We start from the raw sequence: 18,666 nt of genomic DNA on the forward strand, positions 1-18,666 counted from the left end.
GAAACTGAGGCACAGAAAGGTAAATTACTTGCCCAAGCTCTGCCCACTGAGTGGTGAGATCTGGACCCAGGTAGTCAGTTACAGAAATAGTGTTCTTTGCTGCTATTCTACAGAGCTGCACTTCTAGGACTAGGAGTTTGTCCTTCCCCAGCCTTACTCTCTTGGAATGATGGTTACATACCCTTGCACAGTGCTTTACAGTTCATGAGTGTTTTGCATCTAATATCTCATTTAATCATTCAAAGACTATTTATTATTGAGTGCCTACCAGCTGCCAACCACTACGTTCTAAGTCCTTGTGTGGACTAAGACCCCAAGTGTGGTCCCTGGACCAGCAGGAGGGAGCTGCTGGAAAGGCAGTCTTGGGCCCTGCTAGAAACCAGAGTCAGAATCTTCTTGTAAACAAGATTCTCAGGTGATTCATAGGCATATTAAAGTTTGAGAAACCCTGTCCATAATAAAGCCATATATATCTCACTTAAATTATAAAGATTCAAAGATCTATTGTGACTTGCTTGTCTTCCCGTAGCTAATAACAAGGCAATATAAAGAGCTTACAACAGTATCTCACATATAGTATCCGCTCAACAAATAGCTATTATAAATGATAGTCAAGCTGTGAAACATTTGGTTTCTTTTTTTTTTTTAATGTTTATTTACTTTCGAGAGAGTGCAAGTGGGGGATGAACAGAGGATCCAAAGCAGGCTCTGCACTGATAGCAGTGAGCCCGATGTGGGGCTTGAACTCACGAACCGTGAAATCATGACCTGATACAAAGCTCAACTGACTGAGTCAGCCAGGTGCTCCTGGTTTCTTAACTCTATAGCCCTTTGGCCTCAGCAGAGCCTTCTTAGGCACCATTCATTCCAAGAGCTGAGGCAATGATTGCGTTCTGTCTTCCTTCCTAACTCAGCCAGAGTCTAGAGAATGGGGATTTAGGGGCTCCAGAAGCTACTGTTTGTCCAGATCCTACAGCAGGGGGCATCCTGATGGTGAGGCTGTTCTCCAGAAGAGGCCAGATATACAAAGAGGGAGACTAGAAGGTTCTCAGGGGATCCCAGTTTCCAACCTGGAAATTCAGCACCTGTAAACCTCATCCCGTCTCCAGGGTCCCTCCATGCTGAGGAACTTCAGTATCCCAAGCCTCCCTAGCCCTCCTCTCCTCACTTCCTGCCCCATCCCCTTTAGTAGAAGCCCACCTGTTCCGTTCCCTCTCAGTCAGAAAGACACCATCTGGCCCAGGAGACTGGGCCTGTCTCCTGTGCTGGCCAAGTCCTCCTCAGGATCCTCTCGGCCAGGGTCTATGGTGCCTGCTATCCTGGATAGTTTCCAGAACACCTGCTCTGGCTCTTCCCCAAACTTCCCTGCTGTCTTCTTGGAAAGTGCTGGCTCCCCATCCTCTTTGGAGAACTAACAAAGGAACATTCATTTTTAAATAATCTACCGTTTTATCTTTATTACTCTCTGAAATAAAAATTTAAATATTAATTTTAAAGCAAAATTTGCTTAGGGCAAAAATTAAATAATAATATTCAAATAATATAAAGTGAAAGATTCCACTTTAAAAATTTCATGAGACTTTCTTGAAACTTGTTTCCTTTCCAAAATGACCTAAGCTTGGACGCCGTACGAAATCAACTCAAAAAAGGTTTTGCCCGAACCACCCAAAGTTCTCCTATTCAGGAATTTAACTTTTCACTATAGTTGCCTGTCTCCATTAGACAATAAACGTTCCCAAACGCGGTTTGCTGGTCTCCACCAGGTGGTCGATCTCTGCCTCTCTCTGCCCTTCTCTCCCTTTCTCCCGCCCTTTACGCCCAACACGCGGCCACCCCCTCAGGGGAGGAGCCTCGCGCCCTCCACAGGCAGAGCAGGGCCCCGCCCCCTGCGCTCTCCACCCCACCCCCCCCAGCTCGGGGGCGGAGTCCCGCTCCACCCCACGCCCCGGCCGTACACCGGAGCCCTGCCCCCCCTGGGGGAGGAGCCTGGCGCTACCCCGCCCCTCCCCGCCTCGGGATCTGGACCTGCTTCTCCCGGGGTCGTTCCGCGGGTAGAGCCGGGCGCACGCCAGCCTCCGCGTCCTCTCCGTCCTGTGCTCGGAAGCGGCGCCGCGGTCCTGGGGCGGGCTGAGGGGTGCGGGCCGCAGCCGGTGAGTTCCGCCGCCCGCCCCCGCCGTGGCCCGCGCCTGCGGGGAGGGAGGAGCAGGCCGGGACGGCGCAGGCCCCCTGTGCAGCGGTGCGCGGAGCCCCTGCGGCCGGGAGTGCCCGGTTTTCCCGCGGCCTGCGCGGGGTCGTCACCAGCTACCTGCGCGACGACGCAGTGACCGACAGTTTTAGAAGCATCCTTTCCGGAATGCGCACCCGCGGCCCAATTTTTTGGTTGGTTTGTTTACCGCTGTGCGTCCCTGCATTTACCCCTGGGAGCCTCCCGTCCGTGCCCTTCAGCCCTGTCTCTGCGCCTGCCCATCTCCCTGCCTCACCCTGAGAGACTTGGGGAAAAGTAGCCGTTTTAGAGCTACCCTCGGGGAGTGAGTGGTTTACCTCAAGAAGGGAGGACGCCCTGAAGCCCCTCTCCGCTGCCTCTTTCGGCTACGAAGCCATTAACCAGCCTCACGGCGGTTAGCCTCTCTAAGGAGGGGCCTTGAGAGTAGGCAAGATGTCCCCATCAAATCTTTGTCCTTTCCCCTTCTGGTCCCTTCAGGCTATGGCAGAGGTAACTTGCTGCCCAGTTTTACATCTCCATAAGTATACCTAAAGAAATACGCCCCTGTGTCAAGAAATTTCAAAGGGTAAGTGCATTTCAGATGGACGCTTTTCCAGAAACTTCCTCCGTTGGAGATGGCCTGGGTACAGAGAGCTGGTTGAGGTTTAGGTCCGCTCCAGTCTGGCAGGTCTCCTTGCAATCCAGAACTTTTTGTCAGTAAAGCCTCTCCAGTATCTTGAAGGCCTGATTAAGGGAAATAGCACTACTTTTTAGCGAATCTAAAGCGCCATCAAATTTAAAATACACATTATTGAACGTGCTGCTAATTAAACTATGAGAAAGCATGCATATAGTAAGAGGCATCCCCATTTTGGAAAACTTTAAATGTTTTTTAGAACTGCTGAAATACGATAGCTCCCACCATGCCAGGTACCTACTTAGTTCTTTGGGGTTTTGTCATAACTTACAGAGTCTTGTGCAGGTGAGGAAATGGATGGTTAAGTAGTGTGCCCTGGTTAAGGGGAGGGGTGGGGTGGGGTGGGGAGGGACTCCTAGCTGCAGGAAACCTGGGTACAGGCCACTCAGACTCAAACATCTGAATGCTTACACGTAAACTCTGAGTGAACTTGGTGATTGGGGGCAGAGAGAGATGGGGGTCACAGATAACCATGGATCAGGGTTAAAACAACCCCAGCTGTTTGCAGTTACCAGGAATAATTATCTGTAGTTAAGCTGGATGTGGCCTCTCCCTGCTCGGAACGAACATGACCCCCTGTCTGCACTTGTCATGGTTCTGAGCTCTGTATTTGTCATCACACACACAGAACCCCTACTAGTGGGGTGGTCCTGGGAAGACCACATCCACATCTGTGTCTCTGTGTCCCTTACAGCCTTCTCTTCCATCACCATTTCTCCCCTAAAAGTGGGGAGAGAAATCAGCAGCAGTGGGTTGGAATAATTGGTTTTGCTGAAGGGGGAGGACAGGGAAAGTGTGGAGAGGAGTCTGGGGCCCACAGTGCAGGCAAATTACCTAGGGCCAGCTCCTGTCCAAGCCGCCACGGGAGCAAAGTGGAGGCTCCCATGACGTGATGCCTAGCATGCTGTTGGTGTGTAACAAGTTTGCTGCATGAAGAAAGGAGAAGGAAACTGGGCCATTACTGGGGAACTGGCCCACACCCTGGCACAGTTCGTCCTTCTCTTTGATCTGACCCCTCTTCTCAGCCACACTCTCTTTTTGGCCATCTATACTCTTCAAGCTGATGGCAAAACACAGCTGCTTGGAACTTGGCACCCATAAAAAATGCTAGAGAAAAGCTAGCTTCTTTTCCCCACTTCTGCCTGCAGGGATGCCAGAAGGACCATCTGTGAGGAAGTTCCACCACTTGGTCTCCCCCTTTGTGGGGCAGCAGGTGGTCAAGACAGGGGGCAGCAGTAAGAAGCTAAACCCTGCCAGCTTTCAGTCCCTGTGGCTCCTAGACAACCAGGTGAGTTGATTTGGGTTTGATACCTCACATAAATGGGCTGGCTCCATCAGCATGTCCTGTGACTCCCGTAGAATTTATCTCTAGGGGCTCCTGGGTGGCTCAGTTGGTTGTGTGTCCGACTTCGGCTCAGGTCATGATCTCGCGGTCCGTGAGTTGGAGCCCTGCGTCAGGCTCTGCTCTGACAGCTAGGAGCCTGGAGCCCGCTTCCCATTCTCTCTCTCTCTCCCCCTCTCTCTCTGCCCCTCCCCTGCTCTGTCTCTCTCTCTCTCTGTTGAAAATAAATAAACATTAAAAAAAAACAACAAGAATTTATCTCCAGACTTGCCATGCTGTCGCTTCCTTGAGCCCAAGACAGCCATGCTAAGACCCCATGCAGCCTCTCCTCTGAAAGAGCATAGTCTTCTGATCTAGATTCCAGTTGGCTCATCCTTGCCCTGAGCATAAGTCAGAATTGCCTCAAGGAGGGTCCCGGGGCTCCTGTGGTCTGACTTGTGGCTCTTCCTCTAGGCCTGCTTCTTACCCTGCCCTAAATCTCACTTCCAATCATATTGAACTATCTGGGGCTCCTCTACCAATCCTTCTTGCTCAGGGTTTTGACATGCTGCCCCCCTGCTTGGGCAAGTCTTCCTTTTTTTCCCCAAATCTGCCCCATTCCTATCCCTTCATGTGACCATGGTAATTCCTCATTTTCAGGATTCAGCCTTGCCATCACATCCTCTGAGAAGCCTGGCCTGCCTGCTCTAAAGCTGGGGAGAGACTTCTCTGTGCTTCCAGGCCCCCCAAGCCTGAAAGGCGGGGGGGGGGGGGGGGAGTGGGGGGTCCTCCAATTGAATTTGTTTTACTTGTTGAATGGAGGAGACAGATAAACAGGTCAGGGCCTGTGCCCTCATCAGTATTGTATGCCTAGCACTAAGCTGAGTGCCTGCTCTTAGGAGGCATATATATGGTAATTACCTATAGAAAAAATAAATTGGCTCTGGTGTTTAGCTGTGTGCTCCTAAGCAAATTGCTTAATCTCTTAGCTCTAGTTTCTGCAATCGTAAAATGGGGATAAATCACTTACCAGTTAAAATTGTATTAAACCGACTTTATGCCTGGCACAGATAGGTGTTCCATAAATGCTAATTCTCTTTTTTCCACCTTACCCTTCACACACCCCCCTCAGGTTATAAAACCATTCTTGGTTAGAACTGAAAGAGGTCTTCTAGAGCTTCACATATATTTTCAACGTTTGGAGATGGGGGCTCAGAGAGGTAGAACTCTCAACCCAAGTTGGCCTAGCTACCTGGAAGCCAGGTCCCCTGACTTCCAGGTCTGTGCTCCTCCCACGGGAGCCTTTGGACTCTTTGACCAGATGCTACACTGCAAAGTTTGCAGGGGCAGGATTATTTCCTTTCACCTCTGGATCACTAGCACTTAGCCCGTGCCCGCCACAGAACTAGCTCTCCGAGAATATATATGGAATGGCTGAGTGGACTGAAGAATGTGTGGAAAAGGAAATCTCGAGACGGAACTGGGAGCCAGTTTCCTAGAAAACCAAGGTAGACATTGGGTGTTATGGAAGCCTGAGAACCCTGCGGGACATGGCCTTGGGGAACAGCCTGGCATGTGGGTGGTAAGTTCTCATCACTGCACTTCCTTCTCTGCACGTCTCCCTCCTAAGGGTCCAAGAGTCGAATTTGGAAAGTAAGACCTGGATGGACAACAGAGGAAACTGTTAGGTAACAGTGAACGGGAAGGAGAAGAGCATATGATTAAGCCCCATTTGAGGGCCTTAACAGAGAAGAGGTCCTTGGGGGCCTAGAGTAAAAGACTTCATGAAGGAGGTGGGATTTGAGTTGGGCCTTGAAGGATGTAGGAATTTCGATGGACCAAAAGGAAAAGAAGGGCATTTCAGGTTTCTGAAGCAGTTACAGACAGGAATGAGAACAGTGGGCTGATGAAGCAGGGAAAAGATTGGCCCCACTCTGTGCCACCTGTTTTTCTGGCATGTCACTTTCCCTGCCTTTCCTTGTTGGTTCTCCAGTTTCTATATCTGGAATTGTGTTTGATTACTCATGACAGATTCAGAAGAACAGCTTATTCATGTCTGGAGGTTCCTCCCTGCCACCCCCTGCCCCCCGCTCCCCCTTCACTTCCTTGACATAATGGGAAGTCTAGAGGAGGCAGTCCAGAGTGGTATGGGAACAACACAAGATCATTAGGCATCAGGTTCTCTGCTTTCCCCTCCCTGGGGTGTGACCCTCATCCTCATGATGATAACATGGCTGCTGGGATTCCAGCCATTACATTCTAGGCAGGAAGAAAGAGGGATAGGGCAGAAGGGACCTGAAAGCTGCTTGTTCACCTATTTTACTATTTTTTTTAAGTTTATTTATTTTGAGAGAGTGGGGGAGGGGCAGAGAGAGGAGAGAGAGAATCCCAAGCAGGCCCCCTCACTAACAGTGCGGTGCCTGATGCAGGGCTCCATCCCACAAACTGTGAGATCATGACCTGAGCTGAAACCAAGAGTCAGACATTTAACTGACTGAGACACCCAGGCTCTCCATGGTTCACCTGATTTAAAGAGCTTTTCTGGAAACCACATTTGACCACTCCTGCATATGTATCACTGGCTGCCCCATCTCTAAGGGAGTCTGGGAGACAGAGATTTTTAGCTGAGAATATTGAGGTTCCCATAATTCAGCAGGTTTGTCAGTAGGGAAGAGGAGAGAAGGAGCTTGGGAGGCGGTCAACAGTCTCCCTACACCAGGTTCCATATCTTCTTTGTTTTTCCCTCTCATGTTGCAAAGCACACACTCCAGGAGCTGCCTGAGAAAGAGTGCATGGGGGATAAGTATTGAGTCCTTACATGGCTGTTAATGTTTCTATTCCATCCTTTTTGGGTGGAGTGGGAGATCTAATCCAACCCCCCTACATACTTAAGACTTTTAACCAATCCTCTAATTAAATAAAAATCTGTAGCAGCCTTACTGAGATATAATTGACATAACATACAATTCAGCCATTTAAAATGTGCAATTTGGTAGTGTTTAGTATCTTCACATAGTTTTACAACCATCACCACAATTGATTTGAGAACATTATCATCTCCCCGGGAAGAAACCCTGTGCCTGTTAGCAGTCACTCCCCATTTCACCCCAACTTTCCACCCCTAGCCCTAAACAACCATTAATCTATTCTCTGTTTCTATAAATTTGCCCCCCCCTTTTTTTAAACATTTCACATATATGGAATCATGCAACATGTATTCTTTTGTGACTGCTTTTACTGAGCATAATGTTTTCAAGGTTCATCCATGTTGTAGCATGTGTCAAGAATTTCCTTTTGAAATAATGAATTTCCAGAGGGAAAGAGTGGAGACTTACTCATCTGTATGCCCCTCAGAGCCTAGCGCACTGCCTGGCACATTGTATAAGCTCAATTAATGGTCAGTTAATTGAAGTAACAACAATTTCACAGGAATTTAAAAGAGGGACAGTAGAAATTGCCAACAGTGTCTTGACCTAGGCATTTTTTGACCTGATGAATGTTTTGATCCTCAGGGGCATTTGACAGATACAGCATTATACCAACATTGGTGAATTTTCATCAAGAGGGTATTTTCTGGAACAAAGCCTGTTTTTGCCCACTTAATTCTTGCTCACTTTTTTATGTAGCTCAGTTAAAGCTGTTTCTTTTTTTTTTTTTTTTTAATTTTTTTTTTTCAACGTTTATTTATTTTTGGGACAGAGAGAGACAGAGCATGAACGGGCGAGGGGCAGAGAGAGAGGGAGACACAGAATCGGAAACAGGCTCCAGGCTCTGAGCCATCAGCCCAGAGCCCGACGCGGGGCTCGAACTCACGGACCGCGAGATCGTGACCTGGCTGAAGTCGGACGCTTAACTGACTGTGCCACCCAGGCGCCCCTAAAGCTGTTTCTAATATGTGGCAGCAAACTGCCGTGCTCAGACTTGCAGATGAGTTATTCTGGAATTCTTTAGAAAGGTAATGCCCTCTTTTAGGGAGAGGATTTCGAAGAACTACAGTTATAATGTGTATACTCACTGACAAATTGGAGATGACATCAGAACTGCGTGATCTCTAAGTACGTACTTTTGGTGGCTGAAAAAGCAACATAGGCGATTCCATTATTGACACCGGGTGTTTTGGTTTTGCCTGAATTTCATATCATGCAGATCTGGCTCATCCTGGAATCTGGACGTGCATATTACATACTAGGGCTAGCAATATGAAAATAGAATACGAAGCAGCTGGAACATTCTTTTACATACATTTCCCTTTCTCCTCTTTTACTGAAATCATTTTCATTGGGATGAGGTGAATTCTTATTACATTTTATATACATTTTATGGTTTGATTCATGGATCAGTTTTTGTTGATCGATACTCCATTTTTATTGATTATAGTTTTTTATTGTGAGTTCTCTTGTGGTTTCTTCTAAACCCAATTTCAGTGAGTTGAGAAGTACCAATTTTTACGATGTGTAAAATACATTGTATATTTAGAGTGTACACAATACAGTACTTTAGCTGCTGTCGGTTTGTGTGGTGTGTGTGCTGGCTATTTCTAACAAAGAAAAGGTATTAATTAAATACAAGAATGACAATTTGCATTTACTTCTTAGCCAATCCGTGAAAGCATTTCCCCTCAGGAATTCTAGGGTGGTCCTGCTGTATAGCATGGATCTGTGTCGTTGCTAATCTAAGTCTTCTGCTTTCAATCACTTTGAAAACTATGTGCTAACTGCCCACACCACTTGAGTGGAGAGCAAAAGGCAAGTACAAAACATTCAACTTGGGAGAGCTTCATGGAAGAGGCAAAAAGGGATAAATTTGCATTCAGAGAGATACGTGCATACTCCTTTTCTCGTCTTCCCTTCTTTGGGGCTGTAAGCCTGTCCCAGTCCATTCAGACTACTTTAGCAGAATACCACAGATGAGGTGACTTATCAACCACAGAAATTCATCTCTCACAGTTCCAGAGGCTGGAAATCCAAGATCAGACAGCCTGGCGGCTTGGGTGTCTGGCGAGGGCCTGCTTCCTGGTTCATAGACCGCCACCTTCTTGCTGTCCTCACCTGGTGGAAGGGGTATGGGAGCTCTCTGGGGTCTCTTTTAAGGGCACTAATCCCATTCATGAAGACTTCACTCTCATGACCTAATTATCTCCCAGAGGCCTCACCTCCAGATACCATCACACTGTGGGTTAAGTTTGACTGTACAAATGTGGGGAGAACACAACTCCATAGCAAAGGCTTAGATCACTTTCATTTTTTTCAGGTCCATGGAAAGAAATTATTCCTTAGATTTGATCCAGATGAAGAACTTGGGTCCCTTGGCAACAACTCACTACCAGAGCCTCTGCAGGAAGGAGAGAAGAGGGAAGAGGCTGAGGACCAAAAGCAGGCCTTGGGGCCCAGCAGCCAGGAAATCTCCAGCCGGTCCTCTCAGTCCCTGGAGCGTGTTGTTCCCAGTGGAGGCAACGGTTTGGAGTGTTTGCGGGGAGACACTCCTGCAGAAGGTGCTGAGAGGTGGCTGCAGGTCAGCTTTGGTTTATTTGGCAGCATTTGGATGAACGAGTTCTCCAGAGCAAAGAAAGCAAACAAGAGGGGTGACTGGAGGGACCCCATTCCAAGGTAATGGAGTGGTTGAGTGGGCTGTGGGCTGTGGCTCTGCAGTGTTTAACACAACGCCCCTGTGCAGGCTTGGGGCTAGGCTCTGTGGGCTCACTCACATGGCTATCCTCCCTGCTCTCCAGCTGCACACTTCCTAGGAGAGAGAAGACACTTCTGTGTCTACCCATAGTAGACAGCAGTCTGTGGTCTGTACTCAGAGAGCCGAGGAAACATACTGGGGCAGCTTAGAAAAAAGGAAGAACTTCCCCCACAGGCGTGGCTCCTGAAGGTGGGATGGCTCTGAAGGACATTTTATGGCTTGACTAGTGCACTGTGAGAGCAATGCCTTGGTGTGTAAGTGTCTGTCCATTTCCAGGATTATTTCCTTAGTACAGATTCCCAAAAGAGTCATTGCTGATCACGGAGAATGCACATTCTCATGGCCTTGCAGAAGTGCTCACACTTGGCTGGATTCTTTTATATTTATATATATGTGTATATGTATATATAAAGCTTATAGATATATAGATCTGTAGATATGATCTATAGATATAGCATGTATATATTATACATTTTTTTCCATGGGGGTAAAATATGTTGGTCAGAGTTTAAGGGATAATTTGTCCTGAGACCTTGAAAACTTACAAATCAGGGGCGCCTGGGTGGCTCAGTCGGTTAAGTGTCCGACTTCAAGCTCAGGTCACAATCTCGCGGTCCGTGAGTTCAAGCCCCGCGTCGGGCTCTGGGCTGATGGCTCAGGGCCTGGAGCCTGCTTCCGATTCTGTGTCTCCCTCTCTCTCTGTCCCTCCCCCGTTCATGCTCTGTCTCTCTCTGTCTCAAAAATAAATAAACGTTAAAAAAAATTTTTTTTAAAGAAAAAAAGAAAACTTACAAATCAGAATGCACATCTCAGCACTGTGGGAAGGGACAACCAGGTAGTCCTGAGGCTGAGGCTGAAGCCCCTGTGCACTCTCAGAAGACAGATAATGAAGATTAAGTTTACTCTAATTATGATGCCCTTACTTTATGCAAGTCTCAATATTTTAAGCCACACAGTATGTGCACAATCGCAGATAATGGCGGGGAAAATAATGCCACTAAATAAATTCGCAACAAAAGATTTCATGTGTCTGTTTGCCATCTGGATGTCTTCTTTGGAAAAGGGTCTATTCATGACTCCTGCCCATTTCTTCACTGGATTATTTTTGTGGGGGGGGGGTGTTGAGTTTGATAAATTCTTTATAGAATTTGGATACAACCCTTTATCTGATATGTCATTTGCAAATATCTTCTCCCATTCCGTTGGTTACCTTTTAGTTTTGCTGATTGTTTCCTTCACTGTGCAGAAGTTTTTTATCTTGATGAGGTCCCAATAGTTCATTTTTGCTTTTGCTTCTCTTGCCTCTGGAGACATGTCAAGTAAGAAGTTGCTGCAGCTGAGGTCAAAGAGGTTGCTGCCTGTTTTCTCCTCTAGGATTTTGATGGTTTCCTGTCTCACATTTAGGTCTTTCACCCATTTTGAGTTTATTTTTGTGTATGGTGTAAGAAAGTGGTTCAGTTTCATTCTTCTGCATGTTGCTACCCAGTTTTCCCAACACCATTTGCTAAAGAAGCTGTCTTTTTTCCATTGGATATTCTTTCCTGCTTTGTTGAAGATGAGTTGGCCATACATTTGTGGGTCCATTTTTGGATTCTCTGTTCTGTTCCATTAATAAACATATTTGCTTTTGTGCCAGTACATACAGTCTTGATGATTACAGCTTTTTGTAATACAGCTTGAAGTCGGAATTGTGATGCCTCCAAGCTTTGGTTTTCTTTTTCAACATTACTTTGGCTATTCGGGGTCTTTTTATTTATTTATTTTGAGAGATAGATTGAGATTGTGCACAGGGGAGGGTCAGAGAGAGGGAGAGAGAGAATCCCAAGCAGGCTCCAATGCTGTCAGCACAGAGCCTGAACATGGGGCTCGATCCCACAAACCATGAGACCATGACCTGAGGTAAAATCAAGAGTCAGATGCTTAACTGACTGAGCCACCAGCACCCCAGGGGTCTTTTCTTTAAATCTTCTCTTGCCAAGTCATATCTCTTTTTTTTATTCTTCATGTTTTATATTTTCCTTTGTCCCCCACACTACTCTTTTTCTTAATTAGGCTTACCAGAGTTTTATCAACTTTGTTCGTCTTTCAAATAAATAATACTAGTTTTATATACTCTATAAGGGAAGAGTGTCTACTCATTTTCCAAATGTTTGAGTGGGGTCATCATTTTGTTGTCATTTTATTACTGGATTATGATCAGGGCAGTCAGCCTGTAAATTTTCTACTTTAGGCATCTGTTAAGATCTGTAGCCAAACACATCATTGATCTTTGCTTACATTTTTATGTACATAAATGAAGATCAACGTAAAACATTATGAAACTGTTAAGAACAGGTTATTGCTTTGAAAACTCAAATTTTCTCTATCCTTGCTTATTTTTTTATTTAATATGCCAAATGTGGGAAGAAGAGTGTTAAAATCCTCTAGGGTGATTGTGGTTTTATAAAGTTTCTCCTTGTCTTTCTAGTGTGTTTATGTGTTTGCTGCCCTTTTGTTCAAGGCATCAAAGTCTCTGACTCTCATAGGTTCTTTGCAGCTTTATTATTAAATAATAACATACATTCTATTTGCCTTTAATCTTGAATTTTGCCTTTCCTGATGTGAATAATGCTACTCTGGTTGGCCCCCCATTTGGTCTTTTTCCACTTAGTTATAGGCATGCTTTTTTCATTGATGTTAGGTATGTTTCTTATAAACGGTGAACATCAGGCTTTCGTATCTTATTTCTTTTTAAGTTGACTTATTTATTCTGAGAGAGAGAGAGAGTGTGCCGGGGAGGGGCAGAGAGAGAAGGAGAGAGAATCCCAAGCAGGCTCCACACCAGCAGCCCAGAGCCCGACACGGGGCTCCAACCCACGAACTATGACATCGTGACCTGAACCAAAACCAAGAATCGAATGTTCAGTTGACCGAGCCACCCAGGTGCCCCGGCTTTGGTATCTCTTTAAAGTCAAACCGAAACTGTGTTTTGGAATGGGGTAGCCGCAGTATTTGGATTTCTTCCATTTGCCATTTTATTTTATCTTGTTTCTTTCCTTCTGTTGGATTTTTCAAGTTTTTTTTTTTTCCTCTTTTTAACTCCTGTTAATTTGGAAGTGCTTCTGTTCATCTCCTTTCTATTGCTAATAATCTTGACTTTAAATTAGACCTCTGTTTTTTCTTAGCTAATAATGACTGCGTTTTAAACAACATTAAGTGAATGACACCTTTCCCTTATTATTGAAACTGGTTTTTTGCTCACTCTCCTTCATCCTTCTGAGAGGAGACCTTTAAAATGTTTGTACTTCACTGCTGCTTTTCTTGTCATATCCACCCTATCTCCTGTGTTTGCTGAGATCGTTTAGAACCTTAGTTCCAGGTTGTTAACTATATAATAGTATTAATTATGTGTAGGTAAATTAATTAATATTAAAAACACATGAACATGGGTATCTTCTGATTCAAGAATGCCTTCCTAACACATTACAGTTCTCCGGTGTGCTACTGTATAGTCCGCTTAGATCTCACAATAAATATTACACAACCCAGTGCTGCCCCTTATGACCCCCCTTTTCATCTCCCCTTGGCTTGAGGTCCCTGCTGCTCTCATTCCCATTGGACAGTTAGTCTTCCTTGAGTAGTTAACCTTAGTTGCTATGGTAGATGTGTCTCTGAGTCCTCTTCCTCTGAAGTTGTCCCTTCACTTCCACATAAGGTGCCAGCTACGTCAGATATGTGGATATTCCCTTTCAGATGTGGAGTCCGGTTGCGGTCTGATTATCTGCCCTCACAAAGTAACCCATTGTTTCTTTATCAAAGTTCCTAAAGTTTCTCTTCTGTCCTTGGAATTCAGGAAGCCCCTGGGAGTACGTGTGGGTATGGATTTCTCAGTAAATCTTGCCTGGACTGGGAGTGGTACCTCTTTAGCATTCATTTCTCTGTCCTTCTTAACGAACTGTGTTTTGTGCAGGTAGCCACACCTGCTGGGCTTTAAGACTTTTCTGTGTGTTCCACATTGTCTTCAGTGAACATGTATTGCTATGATCAGAGAAATGAAGCGATACAGATGTCTTCTTTTAATCACCGCATTTAGCCCTGAGATTTTTCTGATGCTGGCAGAGCCATCCCTTTTCTCTTTTGGGATCTTAGCTTCCCTGGGTTAATCTTTTTTTTTTTTTTTTTGGTTAATGTTTATTTCTGAGACAGAGACAGAGCATGAGTGGGGGAGGGGCAGAGAGAGGGAGACACAGAATGGGAAGCAGGCTCCAGGCTCTGAGCTGTCAGCACAGAGCCTGATGCGGGGCTCAAACCCACAAACCAGGAGATCATGACCTGAGCCGAAGTCATTCACTCAACCGACTGAGCCATCCAGGTGCCCCATGGGTTAATCTTGACTGTGGAGTGAGAGCACTATGGACATCTGGCCTGACTCTCGAGTGGGAACTGTGTGTATGCGTGCCCTGAACTGTATGGACTTACGATCTTTTCTTTCTTCCCAGGTTGGTCCTGTACTTTGGCGGTGGTGGCTTCCTGGCATTTTATAATTGTCAGATGGCTTGGAGCCCTTCCCCAGTGGTCATACCCGCTTCTGACATCTTGTCCGAAAAGTTCCATCGAGCACGAGCCTTGGAAGCTCTGAGCCAGGAGCAGCCTGTCTGCTATACACTGCTGGACCAAAGATACTTCTCTGGTTTAGGTATGACTGATGGGAGAGGGAGGAGACCACCCACCCCCTGCTCCCCCCCTCCCCACCCCCCGCTGCCCCCCTCCCCACCCCCCGAAGTGTGCCAGTACTGCTGGTCTTGAGGCAGTCATTTAATCTCTTCAGCTTCACTTCCCTCATCTTTAAACTGAGGGAGTTAGATTAGGCAATTTCTAACTTCTCTCCTAGCTGAAGAGTTCGTATCCTAATTATATTATAAGCTGGAGTCTGCCGGTGGCCACAGTCCAGTGTAACTTCCTAAGGGGCAGGAGCCCTGTCTTCTTCCTCCTTGAATGCTCCACTGCCTGGTGTGGTGCCTGGCACCCGGCAGGTACTCGATCACCTGATCGGTATCTGCTGGGAACTGAGAGCTGTACAGTTTGCTGAGGGAGAGCACCGCGTTCGCTGGTGGGGCCTCTCTTGGGCAGGTGGAGCTGCCTGCTGGCCAAAGCACACAAGCCTCAGGCCTCCTCTGGGAGCTTAAAAGACATGACCGAGGAAGCAGGTTCCCTCTCTCTGTGCAAGGGTCATGAGCAATGAAACTGTGAGCGTTTTGAGGCGGGGAGAGCTGAGCACTGTGAAAACTAGAACAGCCTGAACTAGAAAAACTTACTGCTCTTCCTGCTTCAGCAAAAGAATAAGTGCACCTGTGATTGGCTGCTGAGGCAATCGAGCGAGCCGGTGATGACAAAATCACCTCATAGCCGAGGCCTCGTGTTGCCTGCCGCAGCCACAGCTCACCTTGTGAGCAGGGAGGAGGCCCAGGGGCTCACCAGACAGCGGCCTCACATTTTCACAGTAAGACTGTGGGAGTCCCTGAGCCCTGAGGAACAAAGAGACCCTTACAAGTAGCCTTTGGGATATTTATAGCGGGAGCTAATGCTCTACTAACTAGTCATTATTACTAACCATAGTAATAACAGCCAACATTTTTTCAAGTGACTCTAATATGCCAGGCACGTGCTTTCATTCTTACTGTTTCTCTGTAGGATAGTTACTTATTACTTTTCCCTTTATTCAGATGAAGCAACTAAAGCAGAGGACACATTGCAGATAAATGGTACAGCTGAGCCGTGAAACCGGTTTGCCAGTGAATTGGTCATCCATCCAGTCCACACATGCTGAACACTTGCCTTCTGCCACGCTCAGCTTCCCCTCTTAAGGAGGTTATTAATGGCCCGGTGAGCACGGACTCAGGTCACCACAACTTAAGATAGATTGTGGCAAATGCCTAGTAGAGATTAAAGAAAGTGCACTGCTGGAACATTTTGAAGAGAATCAGTTAACTGATTCTGGAAGGAGGGCTCAAGGCTGACTTCAGAGAATGTGGCAGCAGTAGAAAAATAATGAAATAATACCTCTTAAACACTTTCTACTTCAGGCATTATGCTTGACATTTTAAATAATAACAGCTAATATTTATTGAGTATTTTCTGTGTACCAGCCACAGTGCTCAGCATTTGTGCTTGTGTGTGTGTGTGAGAGAGAGAGAGAGAGAAAGAGAGAGAATTCTCGTTTACTGCTCACAAAAGCAGGTAACCAAGCCCCATTTTACAGCTGAGGAAAGTGAAGCTTACAGAAGTTAAGGAACTTGCCAGAGTTACATAGCTAGGATCTGGTTGAGCAGGGGTTCAAAGGCAGATGGTCAGGTTCCATAGCCTGTTTTGATAACCTCTTTGCTGTAACATGGACCATGCCTAAGTTTACTTCATTCCGTCTTCACAGCAACCTTAAAGGTAAGTATTAGCAAACCCGCTTGGCAGACAGGAAGTTGACTCAGGATATGTGACTTGCCCAAGAGCCTCCAGTCCATGGTAGAGCTGGCTCCAGGTCTCCTGGAGGAGCCCCCTGCCGCCATCCGACCAGCTTCAGTTTACTCTGCTAACTTTGAGGACCGCGCTCCTCATGGATGTGTTCTTTTTCCTTCCCTTGCCCTCTCCCTGCCTCCTCCCAGGGAACATCATTAAGAACGAAGCCTTGTACAGAGCTGGGATCCATCCCCTTTCTCTTGGTTCCCTCCTCAGTCCTCCGCATCTGGAGGCCCTGGTGGATCACGTGGTGGAGTTCAGTGCCGACTGGCTTCAGGGCAAGTTCCAGGGCAAACAGCAGCACACGCAGGTCTACCAGAAGGAGCAGTGCCCCGTCGGGCACCAGGTTATGAAAGAGGCATTTGGGCCTCCAGGCGGCTTCCAGAGGCTCACCTGGTGGTGCCCGCAGTGCCAGCCCAGGCTGCCACCTGACGAGCAAGAGCAGGGCCGGCTCTCCTAAGGCTCTCTAGCCCCTTCTTCATAACACTTTGCCCTGCAGGGGCTGATTCCTGAGTGTCAGGAAAGCGGGCACTGTCAGTATGTGGGACTGGGCACAGGAAGTGGAGGGCAGCGTGGGTCGGGGGCGGGGGGGCGAGTGTCAGTACCATTGCTGTCCATCTCTCTGGTGTTCTAAGGCACTTTCTACAGGGTTAGATTTTTTTCTTTTCTCTAGTTTTGGTTAATTCTTCTTATCTAATTCTGCCATTGTGAAAGATGAGAAAAATTATGACAATGGTAAAGGGAGAAACCTCCCAATGGGGCATTGATAGTGATAGCATATGGAGAACAGCTATGCCTCCACATTGCTTTGCAGGCCTTTGGTTTTGTTTTTGAAAGCTTGGTTGGTTTTCAGGCCCTCCATTTGGAAAAAGGAGTTGTCTCTCTTTGTTCCCCTAGAGGGATCCAGGGATGAGGATGGAGTAGCACATGAGGGTAGTGACCCACCTGGATCCCTTCCTGTGGGATGGAGACCCCGAGAGAAGGGTGGGAGGAAGAGAGGGACCGGGAATTGGCCACCTTCCTGCCATGCCCAGTGGGCTTAAGAGAAAAGCTGCTTATTTCCTCCTTAAGGTGTTGATATGTTGAACAGTGCAGGAATCGAGGATTGTAGAGACACGTTGTCAGGTTGTTAGCAACATGTCCAAGAAACGAGGACAGTCACGTGAAAATAAAGCTCTTTGTTCTTTTCCGTTGTTGTCTTTATTTGGTAGTCAGGGCTCTCAGGCTGTAAATACCTGAGCTCTCGTGAAGGCGGCTGTGTAGGACTGGCTGAGTTGGTCCGACGGGTCTGCTGAAAAGGAGCAGGGCAGGGAGGGGGTGAACACACACCTGCTCTTCTGCCCGTAAGTGTGCTGCATTGCCATGAAATGTGGCAGAGCACAGGTGGATTTATTTCCATGCACCAACCTCTGGCCTGTAGAAGACAGTGATTTGCATGAGCAAAATGGAAAAACGGTAAATATTTTAAGGCTTTCCTTTACATTCATCTCTTATGTCATCAAGAGTTGTTAACACTGGGGAAAGCCACTTTATGGCAGACCTGTAACCTGTAGGGACAGTTAACATGTACTGAGTACTTTATGAGGAAAGCTGTTAGCCCAGTTATTGCCATATAATCTGCAAAAAAAACCTTTCGTGGAGATAAGTACTCACTGTTACAGTCTTTGTTTTGTAGATGAGGAAACAGAACTCTAGACTAGAGGCTGAGGAAGTTGCTTAAGATCACACAGTTAACAGAGTTCAAGGGCACACACATGTCGCTCACAACTTTGTGGTTCCTTCTGTACAGGCCTCTATAACTGTGCCCCCGTACTGACCCAGGTGATGACTGACATCAGTAGGGGTATGTCCCTGAAAGTAGCCAAGTTTCCTTCGATGCAGCACCTCTGAAAATATGACCTTAGGAAGAAGCATCACCCCTGATGTCTCACAAATGAAGGGTTCTGTCATCAGATAATGCCTTATTTCCCTCGTGGTGCTTTGTGGACCTCATAAAAGGCTCCCAGAAATTCTGCAATGAAGCAAAGTGCTCTTACTTTGCCCACTGTTTCCAAACCTTATTTTACCATGAAACGCATTTCACCTTTACTCCTCCTTGGAACAGAGTGTGGAAAAGGCAAACTTCTTCAAGCACCATTTGAATCTGCTCTCACATGTGCCTCTCCACTGTCTGTTTTTCCTTTGGATCATTGCCTGCAACCAATATCAACAACCGCATTCAGTCATGACTTTTTTTTAAAGTTTATTTTGAGAGAGCACACAGGCGAGTGG

The 18,666-nt window shown here is 46.7% G+C and overlaps 1 protein-coding gene across 3 annotated transcripts; it reads left to right on the plus strand.

The window, feature by feature from the left end:
- Positions 1-1,992: 1,992 nt before the first annotated feature.
- Positions 1,993-17,584, plus strand: NEIL2 (nei like DNA glycosylase 2). Of its 3 annotated transcripts, none has more exons than XM_086703827.1 (5): positions 1,993-2,379; positions 4,049-4,188; positions 9,472-9,827; positions 14,385-14,581; positions 16,542-17,584. In XM_086703827.1, exons 2-5 carry the CDS (start codon positions 4,051-4,053, stop codon positions 16,853-16,855), a joined length of 1,005 nt encoding a protein of 334 aa, XP_086559953.1. In that variant the 5' UTR covers positions 1,993-2,379; positions 4,049-4,050; the 3' UTR covers positions 16,856-17,584. The 3 variants fall into 3 exon arrangements, with proteins under 3 accessions (XP_086559953.1, XP_086559952.1, XP_086559956.1); XM_086703826.1 differs by having other exon boundaries at positions 1,993-2,150; XM_086703830.1 differs by lacking the exons at positions 1,993-2,379; positions 4,049-4,188 and adding an exon at positions 5,626-5,803.
- The last annotated feature ends 1,082 nt before the right edge of the window (positions 17,585-18,666 follow it).

Source organism: Puma concolor, chromosome B1 (genome assembly GCF_028749965.1).
Source record: "Puma concolor isolate L17-30 chromosome B1, mPumCon1.1.hap2, whole genome shotgun sequence".
NCBI classification, from domain to species: Eukaryota; Metazoa; Chordata; class Mammalia; order Carnivora; family Felidae; genus Puma; species Puma concolor.

What these genes read in the sequence shown, in the direction of transcription:
- NEIL2 (XM_086703827.1), top strand. Translation starts at nt 4,051, where the DNA reads ATGCCAGAAGGACCATCTGTGAGGAAGTTCCACCACTTGGTCTCCCCC. An exon ending in TGTGGCTCCTAGACAACCAG is followed by an intron (nt 4,189 to 9,471) that starts GTGAGTTGATTT and finishes CATTTTTTTCAG; the next exon opens with GTCCATGGAAAGAAATTATT. An exon ending in TGGAGGGACCCCATTCCAAG is followed by an intron (nt 9,828 to 14,384) that starts GTAATGGAGTGG and finishes CTTTCTTCCCAG; the next exon opens with GTTGGTCCTGTACTTTGGCG.